The sequence below is a fragment of the Rhamphochromis longiceps genome, linkage group LG2, assembly GCF_057381845.1.
Source record: "Rhamphochromis longiceps isolate RC_006_pf linkage group LG2, R_longiceps_female_GT1.1, whole genome shotgun sequence".
Classification (NCBI taxonomy): domain Eukaryota; kingdom Metazoa; phylum Chordata; class Actinopteri; order Cichliformes; family Cichlidae; genus Rhamphochromis; species Rhamphochromis longiceps.
In genome coordinates, this window is record NC_140558.1 from 15,491,884 (window position 1) to 15,519,136 (window position 27,253).

The 27,253-nt window shown below is 40.7% G+C and overlaps 1 protein-coding gene across 1 annotated transcript; it reads right to left on the bottom strand.

The window, feature by feature from the left end:
- Positions 1-21,023: 21,023 nt before the first annotated feature.
- LOC146677084 (uncharacterized) lies at positions 21,024-26,341 on the bottom strand. Its single transcript, XM_085383147.1, has 4 exons — positions 26,128-26,341; positions 25,716-25,983; positions 25,406-25,588; positions 21,024-21,035 (listed from the first exon to the last, which is right to left on the bottom strand). Exons 1-4 carry the CDS (start codon positions 26,217-26,219, stop codon positions 21,024-21,026), a joined length of 555 nt encoding a protein of 184 aa, XP_085239273.1. The 5' UTR covers positions 26,220-26,341.
- Positions 26,342-27,253: the final 912 nt, after the last annotated feature.

The window sequence follows — 27,253 nt, forward strand, 5'->3', positions numbered from 1 at the left end:
CTACCTTCATACCACCTTTATACCATCGAGAAAAGAGACAGCATTGACAGTGTACTGTCACTGTAAAAGATGGAAATCAGCCAGGTGAACTCAAGAAATCTCTGTTGAAATCTTGTTGAATTCAGTTGTGTAAATCCACAAACAGAAAGGTGGGTCATTGCTTTCTGACCTCTGACTTCTCAACTTGGACCCCTTTTAACTTCTTAATGACTTCCTGGTAATGTGCATTTGGTGTGCTGCGTTCACAGAATCCTTTTTCTCTTATGTAAGCTGAACAACAGCACTGTTTTTCATTTGTAGATGCTAGCTGTTTCACATAAGAAGATGCTTTCAGTCCTACTATTGGGGTTTGAAAAAATTATTTGCTGTTAGAAAATTGCATGACAATGAATTGAATATTACATTGTATTATGTTTACAGTCTAGCATCTTGGTTGTCCATTACATATCAATTTCTCAATTAGTTACTATATTTTAGTTTTCTAGTTTATTTATCATAGTTTTTTATAGTATAGTTAATTATTATACTTGATCTACCTGAAGCCAGTAAGTCATATTCTTGTTTGCACTACTTGACATTTGTCTCAGTAACAGACTTGAAGGTGCCCAATGCTAGCACCAGTTCTAGTCATCAAACAAAGTGGAGCTAACGAGTAGGTTGCTTAAAGATTATTGACAATGTCATATTATATTTGCATATACTGCACTGTCACTGACATGAACGGCTAGTCAAACTCTCAGTCTAACATATCAATAAAACTGTTGTGAAGAAAAGAGTCACAGCAATTGCTAATCAGATTAGCACAGAAACCAGGAGAGAAGACTTTCTGATTTTCATTTTAAGGTCAGCAATTTCCCCATAGTGGATCCAAAGTTAAAAAATCACAGTAAACCGTGCAATGTAGGGCCGCATCTAAGAACTGCTACCACTTTAATTAACTGGCAGTCAAGGACATGTCCATTATTCAGTTTGTCACTGTTGTGCTTGCGTGCAAATCAGCCAACAGTGTGCAGCAATCAAACTCGCCCAAACAGTATGCATTCTTTGGTAATACTATTTACAGTTAGAGTCACAACTTTGTCTTCTATTCTTACATGTAAATATCCTATTTTCACTAAATCCATATATATCTTTAGATTTAGATTTTTTAATAATTTATACTGTACAATCCAATGGCAAGGAGAGTGGAAATCTGGTTCTGATGTGCACTAACTGGTGTATGTTCTGAATGACAATAAAGTGGCTAGTGTATTCTAATCTAAAAATATAAATTGACCTTTCCAGATGTAAAACTGGAAATTATTAGATTCCCCAGGGGAATAGCCCAATTATATAAGAGCTGATTCTCCAACAAAGAGACTAAATTGAAAATGCTGGGATACAAAGTCAAATCAAACAGCCCAAAGTTTCTGAAGCATCATTACTTTGCTGGAGATGGTTTGAACACAGTAAAAACCAGAACATACCAAATAGATAATGAATAAATAGGTGCTGTTAGAGTATATTCCCATTTATTAGACCAAGACAATAATCTGTTGATGACTGACTTCTGCCCTCTTTTCCCTGAGTAGGAATAGTTGTAGGAATTGTTATGAGAGTCCCGGAAAATAGGTTGCTGCTCTGAATCTTTGTTTTGAATCTCTGAATGCTCTGAATCTGTTTTTCCATGGAACAAAAACTTTTTTGTTTTGTTTTTTCATTTCATTTTAAGTTTTTTTTTAGATGGAAAAGCAGTGTGCACTGTTAGCCTTTGCAGTAATTTCCATAGCTTAGTACTGCAAAATCAACAGTAAATGTTGTGGCTTCAGTGCCACAAAATTTAGAACGGAAATTTATATTGTTCAGCTTGCATGTTAAAAACCACAAACATGTAGCTAACTATAGGCTTTCTTGTGGAACTGAGAACTGCCCTGCCACTTTCAGAACATTTTCTGCCTTCATTCACATATGCCAAGGAATCACAGAACAAGAAGGGAGACCACCGAGGAGGAGTTTTATAAGTTCACTGGTGACCTCAGCTGTCAAGTTCCTGGATGTGGGTATGCTCTACAAAACTTCACAGCTCTTTGTGCCCCTATCAGATTTCATATCAAAGATGGGGGGGGGGGGTCCATTTGAAGGTTGCTCTAAATACTTCAGTGTCCGAACATCATTTTCCAGCCATATTTCTCAAAAACATAAGTAGACAGTTCAGCAGTCAAGGCAACAAGAAATTGGGGGATTTGCCATAATACAAGGACAGGACACAGTTAATCTATTAGAAGAGAGTTGACTTTGTGTCATTTAAAAATGCAGGCTAAAATGCTCTTGCCAGCCAGCACTATACAGAGCATCATAGAGGAATTTCAGGATCTTTGCAGCTGTGCAATGCACGAAGCAAAAGTAGACACTGAATCTAACACCATTAACCTTTCATTGGTAATGGTAGGACTAAGGGTGGAAATTATGACAAACTGTAAAATATACTGTATTTTACTATGTATTTTTCAACTTTTCAATGCAAGACCTTGAGTTTGTAGTTCTTTTGCAGTCCTGGGATTGATTTTCAGCTTCAGACAAGGTCCCCAAAACTGCCTTTCTGTTAGTACTCAATCCTAATCGCAGTGTTCATCTTTTAGTGAGGACATATTTGTTGAAATAGCCATATGAAGTTGCTTTTCCATTGATCTCTCTCTCTCTCTCTCTCTCTTTTTTTAGATGGCAGACCAAAGAATTTGAATGACGCCATTACTCTGGAGCTTGTGAAAGATTTCCACTCCAACTGTCGCATGCAATCACAAGAGGAGACAGAGGTCATCCAGAGGAAAGGAGAAGTATGGTTAGAATTGTTGTGGAGGCCATGCAAGTTAACTGCAGAAACCCTAAACGTGCGTCCAGTGAAGAGGTTGCTAAGATCATTGTAAACAGATACCCTCAAACATTTGCAGATTTTACTGAAAAGGGAGAAAGACTGGGTTGTGGACATTATTCACTACTAAGAAGCATCAAATCTAGAGTTGAACATGTTAATCAAGATAATACAACACATAGACTTCGTCAAACAAAGAGAACCAGGAATGAGGAAGACTGTAATCCCAGCAGTAATGCAACCTCACCTAAAAAAGTTAGATGCCTTGTTGATAGCTATGGTTGTATAAATTGGCAGCCAGTTGAACTTCCTTAGGGGGAAACACAAGCTTCTTTGGAGGAAAAGAAACACATCCTGTTAACAATATTTAATTTAGAAGGACCTGGAGCTGTGGAGAGACCTGATGTGGATGACTTCATGTGCCTCACATATATTTCTCAGCGGCAGCTTATCAACAGTTGTCCCTCACTTTCAGTAGCTGAAATTCAGGAGCAGTGGCCATTCTTGTTTACTTGGAAAGGTCTTTCGAACCACTTTTACAAACTCACAGGCATCGATATCAGTGAGCGCTTAGGTCAGGCCCTCATAACCAAAGGCAGAAGGATTATTAACTATTTCTCTAGCCAGAAGCTCAAATGGAACCTTGGTATAAGGACACTCATCCAGTAGATAGAAAGTGAGGGAGTTTTGACCAACAACAAGGTTGGCACAGCAGCCATACTTCTCATGATGAAGTATTACAAGGAAGACGAAGACTCCCTCTTTGTCTTAGCAGATGTAAGCTTTTTTCATACAGCTCTATGTTTAATGCTGTTGCTTGCTGTCCTGTTTTGTTTTTTGTATTTTTTGTTACATAAAATGTCTTGGTCCTCTTTCTGGCAGGAAACATCTACCAGGATGTCCCTTGAAGCAGAGATCAACCTGCCAAGCACCCCAAGGCTGATTATGCTTGGTAAGAAGTCATTCGTGAAATAGAGCTGATTAGACCATATTAAAATTTCTGTTTGGCACAGGAGCTTTTTGTGGACACGGGTATCCAGTCTCTGTTTTGTTAGCTCAAATTTCTGTAATTTCCTTTATAAACCAAGGTTGTTGGACATGTGTCTCAGTGAATCCAGCAAAGTAAAAATATCAAATTTCACATTACATATTACTGATCAAAATGGTAGTCTAGCAACACCAACAGCAAAAATACTGAAGTCAATACTGTAAAGTTTAACAGCAGCACAAACTATAAACTCCAAAATAACCATACAGTTGATTCATCTCCGGTAATTTAATTGGGCTGATTCTTTGTTAGGTGTGTTTAATGTGCACAATAATTCCCAATTATGTACAATTATAATATGTTAAAACGGACTTATTTACATAAGGCCATTAATATGTCTTGATGCATTCTCAATCATCCAGGAAAATAAATCTCCAAAAGTTGATTCTGTTCATCTGGACGTAGCGTTTTCTGGGAGAAACGTTTCGTCACTCATCCAAGTGACTTCTTCAGTCTCAGCTGACTGCAGGTTTCCCCAATCTTATAAACAGTACATTTGCATAATGAATGAAACCAGCCCACTGAAGGAACAATGGGCTGTGAGGTCAGTTCCTTAATCATAATTATGCAAATTCTCATGACCATTGATCAACAACCACTGACCAAAACCCACTGATCAAAGACCACTGATCAATGGCCATGAGTACCATTCACAGAAAGTTGGGGAATGGCTGCAATCACAGCATTGTAAGATGGCGAAAGATGTACCCTTAGGCCCCCTCCTCGATTCAGAGATGGTCTTTCCCTTTTCACGTAAATGGCCTCCTTGACTCCACGCTCAAACCAGCGTTCTTCCCTGTCCAGGATGTGTACTTTCTCATCCTTGAAAGAGTGTCCACTAGCCTGTAGGTGTAAATAGACTGCAGAGTCCTGGCCTGACGAGGTAGCTCTTCTGGTTGTTTGGTTTCCCCGATGTATAAATCCTGGCAATCCTCCTGGCACTTAACAGTGTACACTATGTTACTCTGTTTGTGTCGGGGGACCCGATCCTTGGGGTGGACCAATTTTTGGCGCAGCGTGTTTTGGGGTTTAAAAGCCACAGAGACCCAGTGTTTAGAAAAAATCTGTCTCAACTGTTCCGATACTCCTGAAACATTGGAACTAATTCAGAGGTATGTTTGAACAGTTAGCTAATAGTGATAGATGATGAATAAATTATCCCTAAGTAACTCATTATTTCAAATCACAACTCAATGTTACTGTATGTTACTATTTATTATGGCATGTTTTAAGGTTTTCTTTAAGGATAAACCCTGAAGAGGGAACAAAATGTACCTCCAAGGTTGGGACAAGCAGAAAGACTGGGACCACTGTCAGTGTTGGGGAGTAACGGAATACATGTACCGCCATTACGTATTTAAAATACAAAATATGAGTAACTGTATTCCGTTACAGTTACCGTTTAAAAAGGTGGTATTCAGAATACAGTTACTTTGTTGAAATAAATGGATTACACTGCGGTACTTTCCTGTTTCGTTTTGTCGCGGGTCAGGACTGTGTTGCAGGGAGAATGGACGTTATGGGTCTGTGAGCGCGAGGAGGGAGAAAAGGGGGAGTGGAAAGGTACAAGTTGTCATCGAGCAAAAACGGGAGCTGGAAGCATGTAAATATAATAATAACCACTTCAGCCAAGAAGAGTGCCTGACGAGCCCAGTTGTAAGTAAGCTATTAGGACTCGACTGTATACCGTGTTCGTGTTTTCCTCCGAAAACAATAGTTCCGTTGGAGCAGTCTTTCAACGCCTCTCTCTGTCTCTCGCAAGAAAAGTTGACCCACACAACAAGCTGACAGGGACCCCGCCGTATTAGCCAGAGGTCCCTTTACTACAGTTCGGAGTCGCGGACCTTCAGTAATAGAAATAATAATATATTAAGTAATCCAAAGTATTCAGAATACGTTACTGTCATTGAGTAACGTAACGGAATACGTTACAGAATACATTTTGGGGCATGTATTCTGTTTTCTGTAATGGAATACATTTTAAAAGTAACCTTCCCAACACTGGCCACTGTGAAGCGAAAGGTTGTTCACATTAACCCTCATGTCACAACTTTCCTCCAGCGGCTTACTGAATTTGAGTGGAGAACTTCAAATTAGGTAACTGTTTTTGCCATTTTTAGTGAATTTAAGTGACCAATGTGTTGTTACTTGTGTCTCCACAGATGATCCATGGCCCATGCTTTCTGGACATTTACAGAAGACGAACAACAATGAAGACAAGCTCTCTTGCCATCTTTTTTGAGTGCAACAGTTTTGATTTTTTTTTTTTTTTTTTTTTTAGCCTGTCCCGTTTGGCTCTTTTGCCATCAGAATTGTTGTCTAAAGGCAAAGAAAGATGCCCAACGGATTTACTTTACCAAATTGACCATCTCATTGATTTTTTTTCCTTCTTTTACCCGTTTGTTAAAAATTATTTCAGCTACTTACACTTTAATTGTCACATGTATTGGCTCACCCTACAAATCAATGAACTCAGTCCACAAAGCAAGATCAGGGTTCAGTGCAGGACAGTCAAGTTACTTCACACCACACACCCTCATCCATGTCCTTGTGGACCCTGTTTTGTGCATTGATTTGGTGGTGTGAGCCAGTATTTTGGACAAAGTGTATATAAAGGCAGACGTGTGGGGCTTGATATTATATTCATTACAAATCAGTTAATTTGTATGGTGCCAACAAAATGAATGCCAAGACACTTCACATTGTAGGTTTAAGACCCTACAAAATATGAATAAGAAAACCCAACACCTTGAGCATATGTTGTCTGCCATGATATGGATATGACATAATATCGTTATTGTTTGTACAACCATCAGAGAAAATAATGGATTACATGGTTTAGTAAAAACAAGTGCTTCCTCGATGAAAATATGTTTTCAGTTCTTTTCAGTTTTTGATTTTGGAAATGTGTATTTCAGCAGGGAAAAATCAGAACTGAAATAAAGTGGTGTCAACCACATGAATTATATTTTGTGTGTGTCTATCTAGCTATCAATCCAATTTTTTTTGGAACCCTCGAGTATCTTACAGTATGTTACTGTTAACTGAAATTACGGTCAATTACGACCTGTTAAACAGTAAATGACCGCCTGTTGGGACACGGTGTCCTCTAGCAGAGATGAATATTTTTGGTACTGATGATGCGTGATAACGGTAAGTTACTGGTTAATATATTGCAGTTTATTATCTTGCAGCGGGCTTACAGTGACATACCGTGAATAAACGGTAGTATACCAATTTCTTAATCACAGTATGATGTTACTTTGTTGACGTAATTTACGACATAACGACATAACGGTATCTCACTGGCGTCACTGTCGCCAGTGAGATACCATAAAAAAGGCCACGGTACATTACCATAATTTGTCCAAGAGTATTATACCACACCAGCAAAACACGGTATCATCCTGCAGAACGGTAAGCTACCGTAACACGGCGTCACGGTATGACGCTGGCAACAGTGACGCCAGTATGTTACCACAAAGTGGCGATGAAAAGTCTAACAGTGTGGGTTGCAGGTAGACAACAGAGTGGACAGGTTGGCAGTAAAAGGTCTAACAGAGGGAGACAGAAAACCACACACTCTGTATTGTAAACTGGGTATAGGTGTCGATATCAAATAACATGAGAAGTCTTTTTGTTGTGGGTGAAAGCTCACACAGAACTGCCAAATGTCCAGGGGGTTTAAACCAGACATCTCCTTGCTGTGAGGCAGTAGTCCTAACCACTGTGCCACCGTGCAAATCATTCTTGACAGGCCATGATGTTTTGCCTCATTAGTGTATAATATCGAGCATCTCATGCTTAATAGTGCAGTCCAGCGGTTCCCAAACTTTTTTCGCTAGGCCCCCTTTGTTTTACAAGAAAAATGTTCGTTAACGTCTCTGCTTTAAGATTTTTTTTCTCTTGTCACTGTAAGCGCATTGGGTATTCCAACACAATCTCACGGCAGCTATTGAAATAGTCATAACTTCTAATCAGTTAAATTTGTGTTCAGTCCTGAAAATCTCTATTTCTGGTTCATGTTTGTGTAAACAGAATTGATGTTTTCCTTTTTTAAAAACAAGTCGTCACACCAGAGACTTGGTTAAGTTTAGGGATAACAACTTGGTTAGGGGTCCTTTATACCTTGTATAACTCTGGTAAAACAATCTAGATGATATAAAATATGATGTGGAATGTTTTGGGTATCACTCGCAGATAGTTGTTACTGCAACACTTTTCTGTTGCCATTAATGTCTGTAATTGTGATCTCTTTATTGTGTTGACTGACACTCACCACAGGCACACATGGAACACACACTTTCTTAGCACTAGATACTTGCAGCAGACACAAAATATAGTAAAATCCATTGTATTTTACTGTCATAAAAACATGACAATTTATGTCCATGAAAGCACAAAAATAGAACTTGAATTTACATTTTGACACTTTGCTGGCAATTCTCTTGCACTTTTGAGAGTTGGACAAACTCCATGGAATAGGGTTAGCGGGGCCGTGTACTCATACAAAAAGGCACATTCAGGTTTCTGCTGTTTTTCTTCTCATGCCACAGGATAATACACCAAAACTCTGTGGCGATAATCTGATCTTGAGAGAAAAACTGAATTTTAAAAAACTCCCAGCCTGCTTTACCATCTTTGAACTTAAACTAAACTTGACTCTTAAACTAAAAACTACAGATCCTCCACACAAAATTCAACTTTGGAAAAGTTGGTGCTTACTTTCCTGCATAACTTTGAATCTATGATGAAATCAAAATAGGACTTCCAAGTAATAATCAAAAAACAGTAGCTGTGCTGAAAGGGGTTAACCGATCGATAGGATGACTTTGACAAGTTAAGCTTTATTCTAGTATGGATTTACAGTAAGTCTCGAAAGTTTTTCATGGCACTTCATATCAAGGAAGGCAGTAAGCCTTTACAAACACATAATGGATATATCTTGGCTTTGAGTTACACTTGTAGAATCCTTCTGCCAAACAACAGAGCTGAAAGGTAGAATAAAAACCCTGTTCTGAAGTTTCCAAAAATCAATCTTTCCTTTCAACAGACATACATTATGAGGTTGGCACACTTCCATTGCAGCAGTATATCCCAGCTACACATTCGACACAGGCTCTGATGGAATAAAACCACTTGAGCAGGTTCCTCTCACTTCACTCTCAGCATTCAAGATCAATTTCTCAAATTCTTTCTTCTTCCCAGTTGGATTAATCATATCAGCAAGAAAACTACTACAACCATAAATGTTAAAACATTAACAAGCTGTGCAGAACACAGGAGACTGATGTGTTATTCTCTTATTGTCTGCCATACTCAGGAGGTGGCCTCCAGGTGAATCCTGAGAGAGCAGGTGGTGGGTGATTAAAGGGAAGGACAAATACAGATGGAGTGTATTTTTGCTAGTGTATTTCCTGTAGATATCATGTGGAGAAAAAATTTAACTGAGTCTCTCCCTGTAAAGCTAGCACTTCCTTTGCCAAAAACCATTATTCCAACAAGTAATTGTTAAGTTCAGCCAGATCACATGCTGAGAAGAATAGGAAAGCATACAACATTATTTCCCCTGTATTGGCTTCTCTTCATTGGCTTCTCACATACAATCCCGCTCCTCACATAAAAGGTCTTAAATAATCAGGCCCCATCTTATCTTAATGACCTTGTAGTACCATATCACCCTATTAGAGCACTTCACTCTTGCACTGCAGGCTTACTTGTTGTTCCTAGAGTATTTAAAAGTAGAATGGGAGGCAGAGCCTTCAGTTTTCAGGCGCCTCTTCTGTGGAACCAGCTTCCAGTTTGGATTCGGGAGACAGACACTATCTCTACTTTTAAGATTAAGCTTCAAACTTTCCTTTTTGCTAAAGCATATAGTTAGGGCTGGACCAGGTGACCCTGAATCCTCCCTTAGTTATGTTGCAGTAGGTGTAGGCTGCCAGGGGATTCCCATGATGCATTGAGTATTTCTTCTTCAGTCACCTTTCTCAGTCACTATGTGTTAATAGAACTCTCTCCATTGAATCATACTTGTTATGAATTTCTCTTCCACAGCATGTCTTTATCCTGTCTTCCTTGTCTCTCCCCATCCGGTCACGACAGATGGGGAGAGACAAGAGACCCTGAGCCTGGTTCTGCTGGAGGTTTCTTCCTGTTAAAAGGGAATTTGTCCTTCCCACTGTTGCCAAAGTGCTTGTTCATAGGGGGTCAGATGATGGTTGGGGTTTTCTCTGTATGTATTATTATAGAGTCTGCTTTACAATAAAAAGTGCTTTGAGGCGGCTGTGGTTGTGATTTGGCACTATATAAATACTGTAAAACTGAATTGAACTGAACTGAATATTTGATATGACTGTTTGGCCCATACTGTATATTGGTTACGTACAGGTTGAGCACTTCAGAAACTAACTATTTTTCATTCAAATACTGACTGTTTTATTTGATTTTGATTTTATTGATTAGCATTCAAATATCTCAGTGAAGACAGAACAAAGATCTACCACAAAGCAAGAAAGCATGAGACAAGGCTAATCAAAAAGTATTGGCTGAAGCATTTGCTTATTACGCCAACCCAAGAGATTTATATACTGCTATTAAATCATACATTCTTTTTTAATGATTTATAAACCACTACTGAGAGGAATATTTGGGTGACATATGCACATTTTGGTGGCACTATACTTGGGTTTGAATCTAACATCATTGTAAGTGAGTTCTTGATCGAAATCATTTTATTGAGAATAGTATTTCTTAAAATGGAGGATATGTATGGAGGATACTGTCTCACCTGGGACTCTCCACCCCCATCTGCCTCTGGATCAAGGACTTCCTGACAAATAGACCACAGTCTGTCAGACTCGGCCCCCACCGGTCCAGCACCATCACACTCAGCACCGGGTCTCCACAAGGATGTGTTTTGAGTCCCCTCCTGTTTACGCTCTACACATCCGACTGCTCCCCTACCCATCTCTCAAACACCATCATAAAGTTCGCGGATGACACCACAGTGGTTGGACTCATCTCAAGGGGGGATGAGTCGGACTACAGAGATGAGGTCAACAGACTGAGTGGTGTTCAGTTAACAACCTCCAACTGAACACCACGAAAACTAAAGAACTTATCTTGGACTTCAGGAAGGGCAGAGCAGACCCGGCCCCACTTTACATTCACGGGAGTTGTGTGGAGAGGGTACACTCCATGAGGTTTCTGGGCGTGCAGATATCTGATGACTGCAATGATAATGGACTGCAAATACTACAGCGGTGGTTAAAAAGGCCCAGCAGCGTCTCCACTTTCTGAGAGTGCTCAGGAGGAACAACCTGGAGGAGAGGCTGCTGGTGACATTTTACAGAGCCACCATAGAGAGCATCCTAACGTACGGCATAACAACATGGTATGCAGGGTGCTCAGCTGCGGACAGGAAAGTACTGCAGAGGGTCATCAACAGCCCAGAAGATCACTGGCTGCTCTCTGCCCAGCCTGGAGGTCACTGCAAACTCTCGGTACCTCAGCAGAGCTGGCAATATCATCAAGGACCACTCTCACCCCAGCAACCAACTGTTTGAACTATTACCGTCAGGCCGACCGTACAGGTCACATAAAACCAGGACAAACAGACTCAGGGATAGCTTCTTTCTCAGAGCTATCACCGTAGTAAATAAGCACAAAAACAATTTAACCTATTCCATACTGTCACTGTCATTATATTATGCTGCTATTCATACTGTCATTATATTAATGCTGCTATCCTGTATATATTGTACATACTACTGTTTGAGTACTTACGATTGTTTTTTTGTACTTTTTATATTTTACATTTATATTTATTATTGAAACTTGCACCAAGGGAGTGGCACTCCAATTTCGTTGTACTCTGTACAATGACAATAAAGGCTATTCTATTCTATTCTATTCTATTCTATTCTATGTAAACAGAACAGTATCATAAAAAATATGATAAATAATGTCATTACATTTTTCAATTTCACTTTATGCCCTGAACCCTAACCTCATCCTAGCTGTAACCTTTATCCACATAATTTTAAAAAGAAGTATATAATAAGTAGACAGAAGTTGTAAAATGTGTGTAAAACAAACAAAACGAGCAAAAGGAAAACAACATAATAAGAAAATTACACTAACAGCTAACATATGCATAAGGAACAGTTAATAATATTCAATTTTACTGAGCAGCATACAGGGCTAATAATTCTTGATATGTTTAGAGGCAGCAGCCAACTCAGACAGTGTGTGTCTGTGAAAACTTGTGTGTATGCGTGTGTGAGCACGCTTGTATTTACAAGGTTTCTCCATGTGTCTAATAGTAGGTGTGGGGAGCCATACCCCTGACCCCCCGGACATGAACAAGGCGTGGAGGAGCTCCAGGCCCCAGACATCTAGAGGCCCCTCTGAGCACGAGAGCCCAGGGAGGACCGCCGCAGGGGCAATCGCGCTACCCACCTAAAAAAGAGCCGAGGAAGAGTTGGCCGTCCGACTGGGGTCTGGAATGTGGGGCCTCCCTGCTGCTGCGGAGTCGGGGCTGCTGCTTCTCCCCGCCGCAGGGAAAAGGGTAACACCACCTGGGTCTGGGTGCAGTTTCCCCCTCCAGGGGCAAGGGTACCTAGACCCGGTTCGTAGAGTACGCTTGGGGAGTGTGATTGTGTGTACAGTGTCTCTCTATGTCTGTCTCCACGTTGGTTGAGTGTTGAGTAATTGCATATGAGAGCATGAGTTTGTATCTGTGTGTGCCTGTATGTCTATATGTCAGGTTGGGTATCAGACGCCACCTCTCTGGGGACATCTCGGGCCCTCCAAGGTATGGAGGCCTATCTCCCCCCACCACTCCCCCTGCCAGTGGCAGACGCCCTCAGACATCGGTGCGTTGGTGGTTCTTTGTGTCCGGGGATGGGCGTCCAGGTACACACCGGCTCACTCCTTGGTGGCTGCTTATCGGAGCCTGGACCCTGGGGCTCGCTCGGGCCACTTCGGGGGTGGGGTGCCCTCGGCCTGGGGCACAGCTGGCTGCCGGCGGAGCTCACGGGCGCATCACTGCAACCCCCCCTGTCTTCTGCCCCGCGGCTGCTGAGTGACCCCTCATCTGGGGCTCTCCTCAGCTTTTTCTGGGATGGTGGCGCGGCTGCCCCTCTGTTGGTCTTCCTTGGTCTCTTGTGTTCTGGGGGCCTCTGAATGTCTGGAGCCTTGATCTCCTCCATACCTGCTTCATGCCCTGGAGGACGGGGCTGTGACCCCCCCACACCCTCTAGTAGATCATTACATGAAGGAACCTTTTAAAAACAAGCGTGTCCATGCTCACAGGTGTACACACGGGTGCTCACACATACAAACTACACCCTTTTTGGCTCCTACCTCAAAGCACACTGTGCACTGTCGATCTTACACAATAATGTTTAATATTTAGTATTTACTGTAATATTCCCATAGATCATCGTGATGTTGTTTATTGTATTGCTCTCGTTTTCTTCTGCTTGTTTTCTTTTTTCTTTCTCAACAGGTGATCCAGGTGATTGATATATGTATTTTTTTGTCTGCTTATTTAGTTGGTTTTTGTTTTTTTTGTCTTTATCTCCCTCTTCTCCGCTGTTTTTTCCCCCTCTTCCTTTCTCCCTTTTCTTTTCCTCATTCAAGTCTTTCCCGTATATAGCAAGTGAAAATAAAAAAATAAAATAAAATAAACAATAAAAGGTGAATCAAATAGACCATTACGGCAAGGCTGGGATGGTCAATTTGGTAAAGTAAATCCATTGGGCATCTTTCTTCGACTTTAGACAATAATTCTGATGGCAAAAGAGCCAAACAGGACAGCCACAAAAAAAAAAAAAGAGCCGAGGAAAATGTAGGACAGGGGTCACCTAGCAGCCACAGTGCAGAAGCCTCAGGGGGCTGCAGCGACAAGCCCGCAGGCTCCTCCGGCACAACTGAGCCACGGGGATAGGCACCACCGAACTTTCGCCAGGGGTGAGCCAGTACGCACCCCGTGCATCCACCCTGGACAAAGAGATCCACCAATGCACTGGCGGGTGGGGACACCAGCCACTGGGAGGGAGTGTGATGGGGGGAGAAAAGCCGAGATGTTCCGACCTGACACATGTAAATAAAGCAACGGGCTCACACAGACACTAACATGCATTCGCACTCTCATGCACACACATGCAAATACTGAGCACTCACCCAACATGGAGACAAAGAGAACTGAACAGAGTACACACACTCACACTCTTAATACATACTCTATACTCCCGGGTCCAGGCACCAGTACCCCCAAAGAGGCAATCTGCCCGCAGACCCATGACATGGATGCCTTTACTCTGGGGCTCAGTTAAGCCAGCGGCAGCTTCACTGCGGCTCACAAATGACAGCTCACTTGACCACGGTGCTGGGCTGCGATCGGCATTCACTCAGCTTTAGCGTCAATCTGGGTTTTTGGCTAGGTTAGTGTTAGCATGGTGTCTGGCTAGCTTAGCATTAGCATGCTTTCTGTGCGACTGCTTGTAAAGAGGCTAAGTTGTGTAAGCAGCAAATACAGTTGTTTCTGTCCTAGATGCAGTTTGCACTTGCCATTATGCTCTTGTCCTTTTGTGCAATAGAAATAAAAGTTATGTCCATACTAACGCTGTAAACTGACCTGCTATTTTCCTCCTACAACAACTGAAATCAGCTGATTATAGCACAAGTGCAAGAACCAATTGATTCCCATCCCTACTTATCTGACTGCCATCTCATAGTGTTAATAGTAGTTAATGTTTGTCATATTTACTGGCTTTTCTACGCTAAGAAAGAATTGCGTACTCATTCTTTCTTATAGTGGTTTTGTCACAAAGGTAAAGCTAGAACAAGACAAAATGCAAAGGTCACAAACTGCATTTGCTAACAGTTGAGGCTGTAACACCAAATCCCTAGGTGTATTGAATTAGTAACTTTTGTGGTCTCATAAAGTCAGGACCCCTTGTCATCACAGTACATGAAGAGATTATAGTTATATAATTATAACTATACGTTTTATGAGTTTTATAGTTATAATTGTATATGTCCTATGTGTTTTAGGTGGTGGATGTGTCGAAATTTTGTCCCCTTCGTACATGTATACCAGGGGGCATTTTTATGCTAGCAGCTGCAGTCTGAGGATATAGAACTGTAATATGTAAAGAATATTGTGCCATTTTAATCCTAGGGAGGTTTTGAATAAATACTGATTTCACAGTGAGAAAATTAAGTGTAGCCATGAAAGTGAATATGTAATCAAGAACTCTTGTTGTTTGAGTGTGCTGTTTACTTGAGTTATTCTCTCCGGAGCTCCTCTCAGATGCAAAACAGCAATTTCAGATGGTAGTGAGACAGCTTGGGAATGATCTAAAATTGATTTGCTGTTGAAGACTATATTTAACTATATATTTTAAACACCTGGCAAGGATACTTAGTTTCAATTTTCAAACCACAAGCTGAAGAATCAACTTTTTGATAATGTAAAGCAATTAACAGCAGTTTGAGTGTCCACTCATTCATTTTCTTCCACTTATCCAATTCAGGGTCACAGTAGGGGGTTGTAGTCTATTCTGGCTGTCATGGGGCACCATGAGGCTATGTAATGTATATTTTACTTCTTCTTATGGGGAGCCCAGTGGTGTGTCTACTACAAAGTAATACAGACTTTGAGGTCTGTATTACTTAGTTTCTTAGTTTCTTGAAAAGGTTTCAGCTGTGAAATGTTCTGGTAATCTGATGATTTGTCTGATAAACAACAGAAATACACCACTGCCACAGCTAGTTACAAGTTATGATGCAAAACTGTGTGGCTGTACACAAGCAAAAAAGCAAATGGAGAGATGCCAGAGAAAGACTTCAAGACCACTAATAGAATCCTAACATCATGTCACTGAGTTCCTAGACTCTGTTGAAGTTTGTTATACAAAAAGAGGAAAAGAAAAACCCTCAAAACACTCCATGTGAATAGCTTTCATAATACTTTATTCTATTCACACATGCAAGTACTGATGTCATATTACAGCAGCTTCCGATATTTAATTGTCCTTTTACATGATGTGTCATTTTAACATTTGTGTCTATTTGGTTATTTAATATAAAAATTGGTACCACTTTACATATCTATAAACTATTTATTAGGAGAGTGTTATTGTAATTCCTTCATCAGTAATCTGTATGCCTTAATAAGGGCAGGAATGAGAAAAACCTTACTGGTTCCTTGCCAAATAGTGAGACAAATCTGTTCACCTATATATTGCATCTTTATTTTGAACATGTTAAAACAGTATAATAACAACAACAGAAAAAAGAAACAAACAAACAAAGCAAAACAAAAGTAACAATAATCATTTTAAATAACTCACATTAAAAAAATGAGTAGGAAGAAGCATAAGCTTATTAAATCCCACCCCCTTTCCACTATTTATTAACTAATAGTCAACACTTTTTCTTTCTGTTTATGCCCTATCATAAATTCTTCCTTACAATGTGTTACATGTATTTGTTTTTATAACCACAGTTACATGTCAAAGTACCCACACACACATATATAAACATCCCTGTTGTGAAAGTAGTGGGTGAGAACACGCCATCAAAGCCCTACCTCCTCCCTGTACTTTGTTTAATAAAGCGGTTCAAATATGGTTTTTGCAGAGTTCTGCTGGGACATTATTTCAGTTCTTCACTTAGTCTATTGCACAGCTTCACTCCACACAGAGAGATGCAAAAACTTTTTAGGGTTGTACTAATACAGGGATGTTTTAAATTTATTCCCCCCTCAAATTGTATCCCACTTCCCTTAAATCTACAGTTGCTATATCAAACATTTCAGACTAAGTTACTACTTTGTAAGCACAATAAGCATATGTAAACATATTTTTAACACATAACATTGTACCTTATCAATGCATTAGAAATAAATATTGTAAAGTGTAAAAGATAACGCTATTTATTTATTTACAATGATGTATAATGATATCATTTTTGTTTCATCATTAAGGGGTTAGAGGGAGGTTCATAACTGCCTGCTTTTATGGAAACCAAAATACATGTCAGAGAACTGATTCAAAAATCAAAAAGCCTTAGATCTGGTGCCAGTGACCTTGTGCATATTGTTGTTAACATTAAACCTTAGTGAGAAAAAAAAGTTTTTACTTTAGCCATAGCTATAGAGGCCTTCTGTTTTTGAATAGAGAAGAAGACAAACTTGTTGCCTGCAGTGAGTAAACAGGCTGACTGATAAAAGAACAGCTCATATTTCATTTCTGTTGGTGAAAACAAAGCAGTGATATGCTCTCTATCTGCCATCTCACCAACAGAATGCAGATGACAACAGCATCCTGGCTGCGCACACGTGTATGTGTGTGTGTGTGTGTGTGTGTGTGTGTGTGTGTGCACGTGCCACTTCTTATGAGTCCTTTCATCTGTGTGTTTGTGTGTGTATAACTTCAATGAAATATTTTAATACAAAACCAGCATGTTGGTGCCTCTGAGCGGCTCTCCTTTGTCTCGTCCTCAGATCTGCTTCCTCTCAGTGGAAACCTAAAGCTGTTTTTTAGAACAGTGGCCAAGTTAATGGATCGAAGGCACCACGGGAGTGCCTGGCAACAGTTTATACTCACACTGTTGTACAAACAAGTCATATTTTCAGGTAATTTAGTTGCCTGATGTTGCTTTGATGTTGTTAATCAGTATCTTTAACAAGATGTGCAGTAAAGCAAGTGAAACTGCAGTGTGGAGGTATTTGGCTGTGACTTTGGGTAATACGATTAAGACGAGGAGTGTAGTTAATAAATGAAATGTGCACTCAGGTTAATTTTTATCTGTGTCATTGTTTGTGTGCAGTTTATAACAATGTCTTATGGGCTACATCCACCTCTCCAAAGGCACAGAAACAACAACAAATTACAGCCATACTTATAGTAAGTATACACACATGACAATATTTTTCGCATTTATTCATCTTTCTGTTGCTTTTGGAAATTATAATGACTAAAGCAAAAGCCACGAAACTACAAAATTGTACTCCTGAAAAAGTTCACTTTGACTATCATGCTTGTTTTGCATCCTGTTTACTTAAAATAAATGAAAACTGACTTAAGCTGCTGTGTGAAGACACTGATTTTTGTGGAATTTAATAATCACAGCACTAGCTATCAATGGAGGACAGTGATCTTTGTGCTTGCTATTGTAGGCAAAGGAGACAAGCTAAAGAACCAACAACAGCAAGAATATGAACAGAAGAGGCCCAAATTACTAATTCTCCCACATATTTTGTACACTGGCCTAATGTGTATGGCTACAACATGGGGATGTGGCACTTGTAAAAGGCTGAAAGAAGCCAAAATCAAAAAGTACATTACAATGTTCTTTAATTTGAAGATAAAAAACAGGCCCAATGGAACAAAAAGAAAAAAAAACCCACATTTTTAGACTTTGCTGAGCTTTGAAGTTTGACTTTAAATCTTTTAATTACTCTTTTAATTGCTGCATCGGCCCAAGTAACCAAACAAATGGGTTTACTCTGATTATAAATTGACTCTCCTGCAATGTCTGTTAATGAGAAAAGCCTTTTTTTTTTATTGGAGAATATAGATCAGAGTCTAAGAAGCAGCCAGATAAATTTTCTCTAAAAGTTCAGATTTATTATTCTCTTCTTTTCATCTGTGAAAATTGTTCATTTTAAATTCTAAATTAAAGATGTCAGCATAAGCTATGATTGTATTTTTTAATTTAAAAAAATAAATTTGGCTTTACAGAAAATTGGCAACCTTTTTGGGCAAAGTCCAGTGTTGTTAGGAGAGACAGCATCTATCCCACTTTGGATGGAGAAGTTCTCATTTCTAGCCATTTATTTCTGGCCAAATGTATTAACCTCCCCAAAAATGTGACTATCCAGAATTGGGACCTGGAAGTAGCTTCCCTCCTCCTGCTGGTCTCTAAGGGGATGAGGTCTTAGGGGGATGTGTCTGCTCTCAAACAAATAAAAATCAGTAAGAAAAAAAACTATTTAAAAGTAGAAAAACAAAAGAAAGAACAATATAGTATCGACAACTGCATCAAAGAGTAAAACAGTGAAACGTGGATTATTAAACATTAGATTTCTCTCTTTAACATCAATAAATTGATGTACCCCCCGTAACAGAAATCCAGATATAGTAGGATAATTATGTACGTATAAATGAATCAAAACTCCAGAGTTATATCAACTGTCAGAGTCAATGAAGCACAGGCTGAGGAGGGGGTGCAGCAGCAATCTTCCACTCCAGCATATAACCAACCAAAGACCCAGACAGAGCTTCAATTAATTTGAAAGCTTGACGCTTAACCTTTTCCACCCTAACTGGAAAACTGAAAAAAACAGATTTATTTGTTGCAATCAATTTTGTTTCTATCTTCAATTTGATCTAGATTTAACTGTGGATGAGTTTAAAATTCATGTAGATACTGTAAATGACAGCCTGAACACAGCATTTCATCTTTTTTACTCAACACCCCCCCCCCCACCACCACCACCACCACTTTACAGGGAGTGCAGAGTTATTAGGCAAGTTGTATTTTTGAGGAATAATTTTATTATTGAACAACAACCATGTTCTCAATGAACCCAAAAAACTCATTAATATCGAAGCTGAATGTTTTTGGAAGTAGTTTTTAGTTTGTTTTTAGTTTTAGCTATTTTAGGGGGATATCTGTGTGTGCAGGTGACTATTACTGTGCATAATTATTAGGAAACTTAACAAAAAACAAATATATACCCATTTCAATTATTTATTTTTACCAGTGAAACCAATATAACATCTCCACATTCACAAATATACATTTCTGACATTCAAAAACAAAACAAAAACAAATCAGCGACCATGTAGATACTGTAAATGACAGCCTGAACACAGCATTTCATCTTTTCTTTGCAAGGACACTCAAAAGCCTGCCATCCATGGATTCTGTCAGTGTTTTGATTTGTTCACCATCAACATTGCGTGCAGCAGCAACCACAGCCTCCCAGACACTGTTCAGAGAGGTGTACTGTTTTCCCTCCTTGTAACTCTCACATTTGATGATGGACCACAGGTTCTCAATGGGGTTCAGATCAGGTGAACAAGGTGGCCATGTCATTAGTTTTTCTTCTTTTATACCCTTTCTTGCCAGCCACGCTGTGGAGTACTTGGACGTGTGTGATGGAGCATTGTCCTGCATGAAAATCAAGTTTTTCTTGAAGGATGCAGACTTCTTCCTGTACCACTGCATGAAGAAGGTGTCTTCCAGAAACTGGCAGTAGGACTGGGAGTTGAGCTTGACTCCATCCTCAACCCGAAAAGGCCCCACAAGCTCATCTTTGATGATACCAGCCCAAACCAGTACTCCACCTCCACCTTGCTGGCGTCTGAGTCGGACTGGAGCTCTCTGCCCTTTACCAATCCAGCCACGGGCCCATCCATCTGGCCCATCAAGACTCACTCTCATTTCATCAGTCCATAAAACCTTAGAAGAATCAGTCTTGAGATATTTCTTGGCCCAGTCTTGACGTTTCAGCTTGTGTGTCTTGTTCAGTGGTGGTCGTCTTTCAGCCTTTCTTACCTTGGCCATGTCTCTGAGTATTGCACACCTTGTGCTTTTGGGCACTCCAGTGATGTTGCAGCTCTGAAATATGGCCAAACTGGTGGCAAGTGGCATCTTGGCAGCTGCACGCTTGACTTTTCTCAGTTCATGGGCAGTTATTTGGGGCCTTGGTTTTTCCACACGCTTCTTGCGACCCTGTTGACTATTTTGAATGAAACGCTTGATTGTTCGATGATCACGCTTCAGAAGCTTTGCAATTTTGAGACTGCTGCATCCCTCTGCAAGATATCTCACTATTTTTGACTTTTCTGAGCCTGTCAAGTCCTTCTTTTGACCCATTTTGCCAAAGGAAAGGAAGTTGCCTAATAATTATGCACACCTGATATAGGGTGTTGATGTCATTAGACCACACCCCTTCTCATTACAGAGATGCACATCACCTAATATGCTTAATTGGTAGTAGGCTTTCGGGCCTATGCAGCTTGGAGTAAGACAACATGCATGAAGAGAATGATGTGGACAAAATACTCATTTGCCTAATAATTCTGCACTCCCTGTAATCACACTCTAGATCTCACTCTGACATATAGCATAGAAACTGAGACAGTAAACAGAAAACCCTGTTTCGTGTGCTCATTTCCTAATAACATTTACATCTATTATAATGGATTATTTCACAGTGGGGGATACATTTCATCACAGTAGCTATCTTTCTGAAATTGCTGTAACTAAGCTAAGGATATGATTCCTCCACTTTTGCCTTCTTCGGTACCATGTGCCAACACGGTGTTGTGCAGCTACATGAATTCTACTCCCACAGAGGTGTGTATTTGAGCATTTGTAGGAAGTTAAACAAGCAAAGCCATCTTTATTTACACTTATTTACAGCAACCACTGACCAAAGCAGATAACTCATGAGCTGGAGAGGAAAATGGCAACTCATAGTAGGCCCATAGTGAAAAATTGGTTTGTGGATTTATTACTTCTGTAATTCATTATTAGCAGAATATCCTAAAAATCCTCCTGAAAGGCCTTTAGTTAATCCAAAATGCTGCAGCAAGAGTACTAACAGGGACAAGAATGAGACACACACACATACACTCAACAAAAATATAAACGCAACACCTTTGTTACTGCTCCCATTCCCCATGGGATGGATGTAGAGACCTAAAATTCATTCCAGATACACAATATAACCATCCCTCCCAAACAGTGGTCACAAATCAGTCCAAATGTGTGGTAGTGGACACATCTGCTATATTGAGATAATCCCTCCCACCTCACAGGTGTGCCACATCAGGATGCTGATCTGACATCATGAGTAGTGCACAGGTGTACCTCAGACTGCCCACAACAAAAGGCCACCCTGGAATGTGCAGTTTTTTGCGCTATTGGGGGTCTGGGGACCCAGAACCGGTCAGTATCTGGTGTGACCACCATTTGCCTCATGCAGTGCAACACATCGTCGCATGGAGTCTATCAGATTGTCAATTGTGGCCTGTGGAATGTTGGTCCACTCCACTTCAATGGCTGTGCGAGGTTGTTGGATATTTGTGGGAACTGGTACACGCTGTCGTATACGCCGGTCAAGCACATCCCGAACATGCTCAATGGGTGACATGTCCGGTGAGTATGCTGGCCATGCAAGAACTGGGACATTCTCAGCTGCCATCTGCCCTGAACAATGTGAACCATGATTCATTCGTGAAGCGCACACCTCTCCAACGTGCCAGATGCCATCGAATGTGAGCATTTGCCCACATAAGTCTGTTACGGCGACGAGCTGGAGTCAGGTCAAGACCCCGATGAGGACGACGGGCATGCAGTTGAGCATCCCTGAGACGGTTTCTGACAGTTTGTGCAGAAATTGTTTGGTTGTGCAAACCAATTGTTCCAGCAGCTGTCTGGGTGGCTGGTCTCAGACGATCTTGGAGGTGAACCTGCTGGATGTGGAGGTCCTGGGCTGGTGTGGTTACACGAGGTCTGCGGTTGTGAGGCCGGTTGGATGTGCTGCCATATTCTCTGAAACGCCTGTGGAGACGGCTTATGGTTGAGAAATGAACATTCAATGCACGGGCGACAGATCTGGTTGACATTCCTGCTGTCAGCATGCCAATTGCACGCTCCCTCATTGCTTGTGGCATCTGTGGCATTTTGCTGTGAGACAAAACTGCACATTCCAGGGTGGCCTTTTGTTGTGGGCAGTCTGAGGTACACCTGTGCACTACTCATGATGTCAGATCAGCATCCTGATGTGGCACACCTGTGAGGTGGGATGGATTATCTCAATATAGCAGATGTGCCCACTACCACACATTTGGACTGATTTGTGACCACTGTTTGGGAGGGATGGTTATATTGTGTATCTGGAATGAATGTTAGGTCTCTACGTCCATCCCATGGGGAATGGGAGCAGTAACAAAGGTGTTGCGTTTATATTTTTGTTGAGTGTATATGTATCTTTAATTCAATTCAATCTTTATTGACAAACTTTATGCACATAGTTAAAAGAAACAAGACAAAACACAACATATAAACCTTAATAAAAAAAAAATAAAGTATAAAATATTTGTAAAAATATTAAACCACAGTATACATAAAATGCACAATTACTTAGAAGAAATCAATAAATACACAAACACTTCAACCAGTGCTTCCTCAGACTGGAAAAGTAATGGGAACCACTCACTGTCAGATCTGCGAGTGAAAAAATTATACTGTTACTAGAGCCATCCAATCATTCTCTAAAAGTAAACATTAAATTTCTTAAAAGTGCTTTAAAAGTCCAAACACCCACAGCTACAAACATCTGACTGGCAATTCTTATGGCGTTATTTTTGTGCCACTATTCCGAGCGCACGTAAAAGAAATTTGAGCGCACTTAAAAAAAAGTTTGCAGGTGCAAGTGTTGCATTTTGCGAAGAAAAGCTAAATTTAAGTGAACAAAATTCATTGCTGTGTGCAAAAAATTAATTTCAGTGTTTGCTATTATCCATAAACACACACAATAGCAGCCCCTCTCACTCAGTTTTTGCATTTGCGCTAGTTCGCAATGTGTTGCTTGCGCTCTCAACATTTCTGCCCGTGCGCGCTCAACTCTTTCTGTATATTTGTGCCACAAAAACCAGCCAATCACAGTCTTGGATGCAAAAATATCTGATTGGCTGTTTTGGTCTCCAATCAGCTCGAAATGACGAAATGCAATATCCCAGAATCCATTTCGTCCAAAACTCAAACGAGGCAGTGGTGGAGTTTGAAATATTACTCTTTCTGGGACAAAAACAAACATAAAAATGAAAAATATCTAAGCTATACGGTCAGCTGGTGGGTAACACCAGCTGACCGCATAGCTTTCATCTCCGAAAACGTTAGAGCACTTATGTGATGTCTTGATAAATCGAGCAGATATTTGAATTTTACACAGCACCATTCTCGCATGAAAATATCTTAAAAATTTATTTTGTGACCCAGAAAGAGTAATATTTCAAACTCCGCCACTCTGTGTTCCTCAGCCACTGCTTCGCTTGAGTTTTGGACGAAATGGATTCTGGGATATTGCATTTCGTCATTTCGAGCTGATTGGAGACCAAAACAGCCAACAGATATTTTTGCATCCAAGTCTGTGATTGGCTGGTTTTGTGGCACAAATATAATGGTGTAGAGAAAGAGTTGAGCACGCATATGACATATGAACACGTGTCTTTTAAGAGGCTATTTGTAGAAATTGGAAGTTCACTTCCTCTTGAGACACCCAATGACCAAATGGCGCCTTGTCAAGTAGCAGCTTCACAGAGCTTGGCACTGGACAAAACTCTGTGTGTAACAGTCCCTGAACACCATTTCTCCACCAGTTCTCATTTAGGTTCCCCATGCAAAAGGAGGCTATCACAACCAGCTTAAGCCTAATGAGCTAATTTCCTTTAAAATGATCACATCTTTGATACAAATTGCTAGAATACTTCTTGTTTCACTATTGTGTTTTATGACCTCTCTGTCTTTACTGCCTCTGCGTATTTATTTTTCAAATTTCTTAACACACAAGTCACAGTTTAATGGGGTCAGAATATTACAGTTTTTCTCGATTGCTAAAACACATTTCTTGAAACTACGCCTCATATCCTCACAACAGTAAACACAAATCCATAACCTCTCACTCAATTCCCCAAACATCCTATTTCCAGGTCAAAATGAAGCTCTACACCCAAAACTATTCACTCCTGCTGAAAAACCAAACTTTGCCCTCAGACATCAAACACAAGCCCTCAAAAACACACACACTACAACAGAGTTTTGCACACTGGTACTATTAATTCAAAACAATAGTTCCAAAACAATTAGGTTGCTTATGGTTCTCCCCTTCAAAACCCTTGTCACATGATAAACACAAAAGACGCAACCAATGTATGTACAGTGGCACATTGTCATTCATGTACTATACAGTACAACACACACCAGAAACATTATCCCACCTCAGCATCTTGTCTTTGGTCTGGGTCAGGCCAGAGAATCTCATCCACATCACAGGCTATATTGGCCCCAGCCAGGCAGCGGGGGTAAAATCCTCTTGCATGCCTGATCCACCCCTGGCATGCATCTACTGATATGTCTAGGCAGGCCTCTTCCATGGCCTGAAGGAGGTGAACACGGACATAAGGTTCTCGGTCATACACTTTCCACCGCCATGCCGAAAATAACTCCTCTATCGGGTTTAGAAAGGGAGAGTATGCAGGCAGAAAGATATTAGAAAACCTTGGGTTATTGGTAAACCAGTCACGAACCAGAGCAGCGCGATGGAAGCTGACGTTATCCCACACAACAACGTAGTGAGGCTGCTCTGGCTGTGCTGGTTCCCTGTAGTCCAGCTGGAACATATGTTGTCTTAAACCATCAAGAAAAGCAAGGAGAAGCATAGTGTTATAGGGTCCTAGTACGGCATGGTGGTGGAGTACCCCTCGTTGGCTGATGGCTGCGCACATAGTGACATTCCCCCCACGCTGACCAGGGACATTTACAATAGCCCGATGGCCAATTATGTTCCTCCCCCTTTTCCTTCTTTTGGTCAGGTTAAAACCTGCCTCATCCACAAAGATTATTTCATGGGGAACAGGCCGTCCTTCAATCTCAAAGATTCTCTGCAAAACACATAACACAGTAGAGTCAATCGGTACCCTGAACCACAGTTCAAGAGTGCTGAAATGGCAGCATAAACTGCCATGCTGTGATGGTACACAATACTTTATACAGTATCAAAACTCATACCTGAACATATTCCACACGTTGGTTCTTCACTCTGTCAGAGTTTCGTTCGAAAGGGACTTGGTATGCCTGTTTCTTTCGGAGGATGCGGTCAATTGTGGAGAGGCTGATGGCATTTATGCCTCGAAAAAGATGATCATCCTCAATCACTCTCCTTTGAATCTCTCGCAGGCGGATTACATTATTTGCAATTACCATGTTTACAAGTTCCCTCTCTTGCTCCTCCGACAAAAGCCTTAACCTGCCTCCACCAGGTGGTCGTCTCTGTGTCCTACAAAAATAGAAGCACTCATTACTGTAACTGTCACACATTCATTTTACAGGAAAATAATGGAAACATACTGAAACTCAAGACACATAAGTTCAGTAACTTACAAGTTACTGTACAAAGCAGTCTTACTGCAAGTACACCTACCTGTTTTCCTCCCTGAAGGTTCTGATGATGGAGGCAACAGTGAAGCGACTCAAATTTGGTTGTACTCGTTGCCCAGCCTCCCTCATAGTCATCCCATGGACAAGGACATGGTCAACTAAAGTGGCTTGAATTTCATCCGAGACTGACTGTCTTCGTGCCCTTGCTCTTCCCCTTCCTTGTCGCCGTCATTCTCCACCTCCTCCACCACGTCCTCCTCCTTCACCACGTCCTCCTCTTTCACCATGTCCTCTTCCTCCACCACGTCCTCCTCCTTCACCACCTTCCTGTTGTCCTAGACCACCTCCTCCTCCTCTTCCACCACGTCCTCCTCTTTCACCATGTCCTCTTTCTCCACCACGTCCTCTTCCTTTGCATCTCTTTGGATCCATTGTTTCAAACCTGAATGAGCTGACTTTGGCCCTTTTATCTATCCATCGCAGGTTCTGATTGGTGTGTGCTAAATTTTGACTCCTAGTGTTTCCACCTGGTTAATTGTGTGCTAATTGAGCTCAAGCTATGCTGACTTAAGTTAACATTATTGCATGCTAGTGCTTTCTAAATGACTACATGGTGTAAGCACTGTAAAATGTAGGGATTTGTGTGTAGAGTTTTGCAGTAACAGTTCACCAAATTTGAGTCATGTGTCAAAGCAGGGAATAGTGTTTATAGTTCAGGGAAATGGGTGTGCTTTTTGACCAATAGCGTTACGGTTTTGAAATTTTAGTTTAGAGGCCTGGTTATAGTGTTTAAGCAATCGAGAAAAACTGTAATAATGCAATGGGTTGCTTAGTGGTGCTCGCCTTACCATCAATCAGCAGGCTACATCAGATTTGTCTTCTTGAGAATAATTTGAGGAAAATTAAGGCTTACTTTAGCAACAGGACATATTTAAGTTTTAACAATAAATTCTCATGTTCATTAACCCTTTAAAGCCGGTCGGAGCAGGCACGTTCTGTTTTGCGTAACTATGTTTAAATCCCTGTAGAACCGGAACCCCGTAAGCTAGCGCAATAATTTTTTTTGCATATGAAACCGGAGGAGTTGTACTTACATCTTATGCCATCAGCTTGCCCTAGGTCATGGTTTCCTTCCACATATAGCTTTGCAAAAACTGCATAAAAAGCGC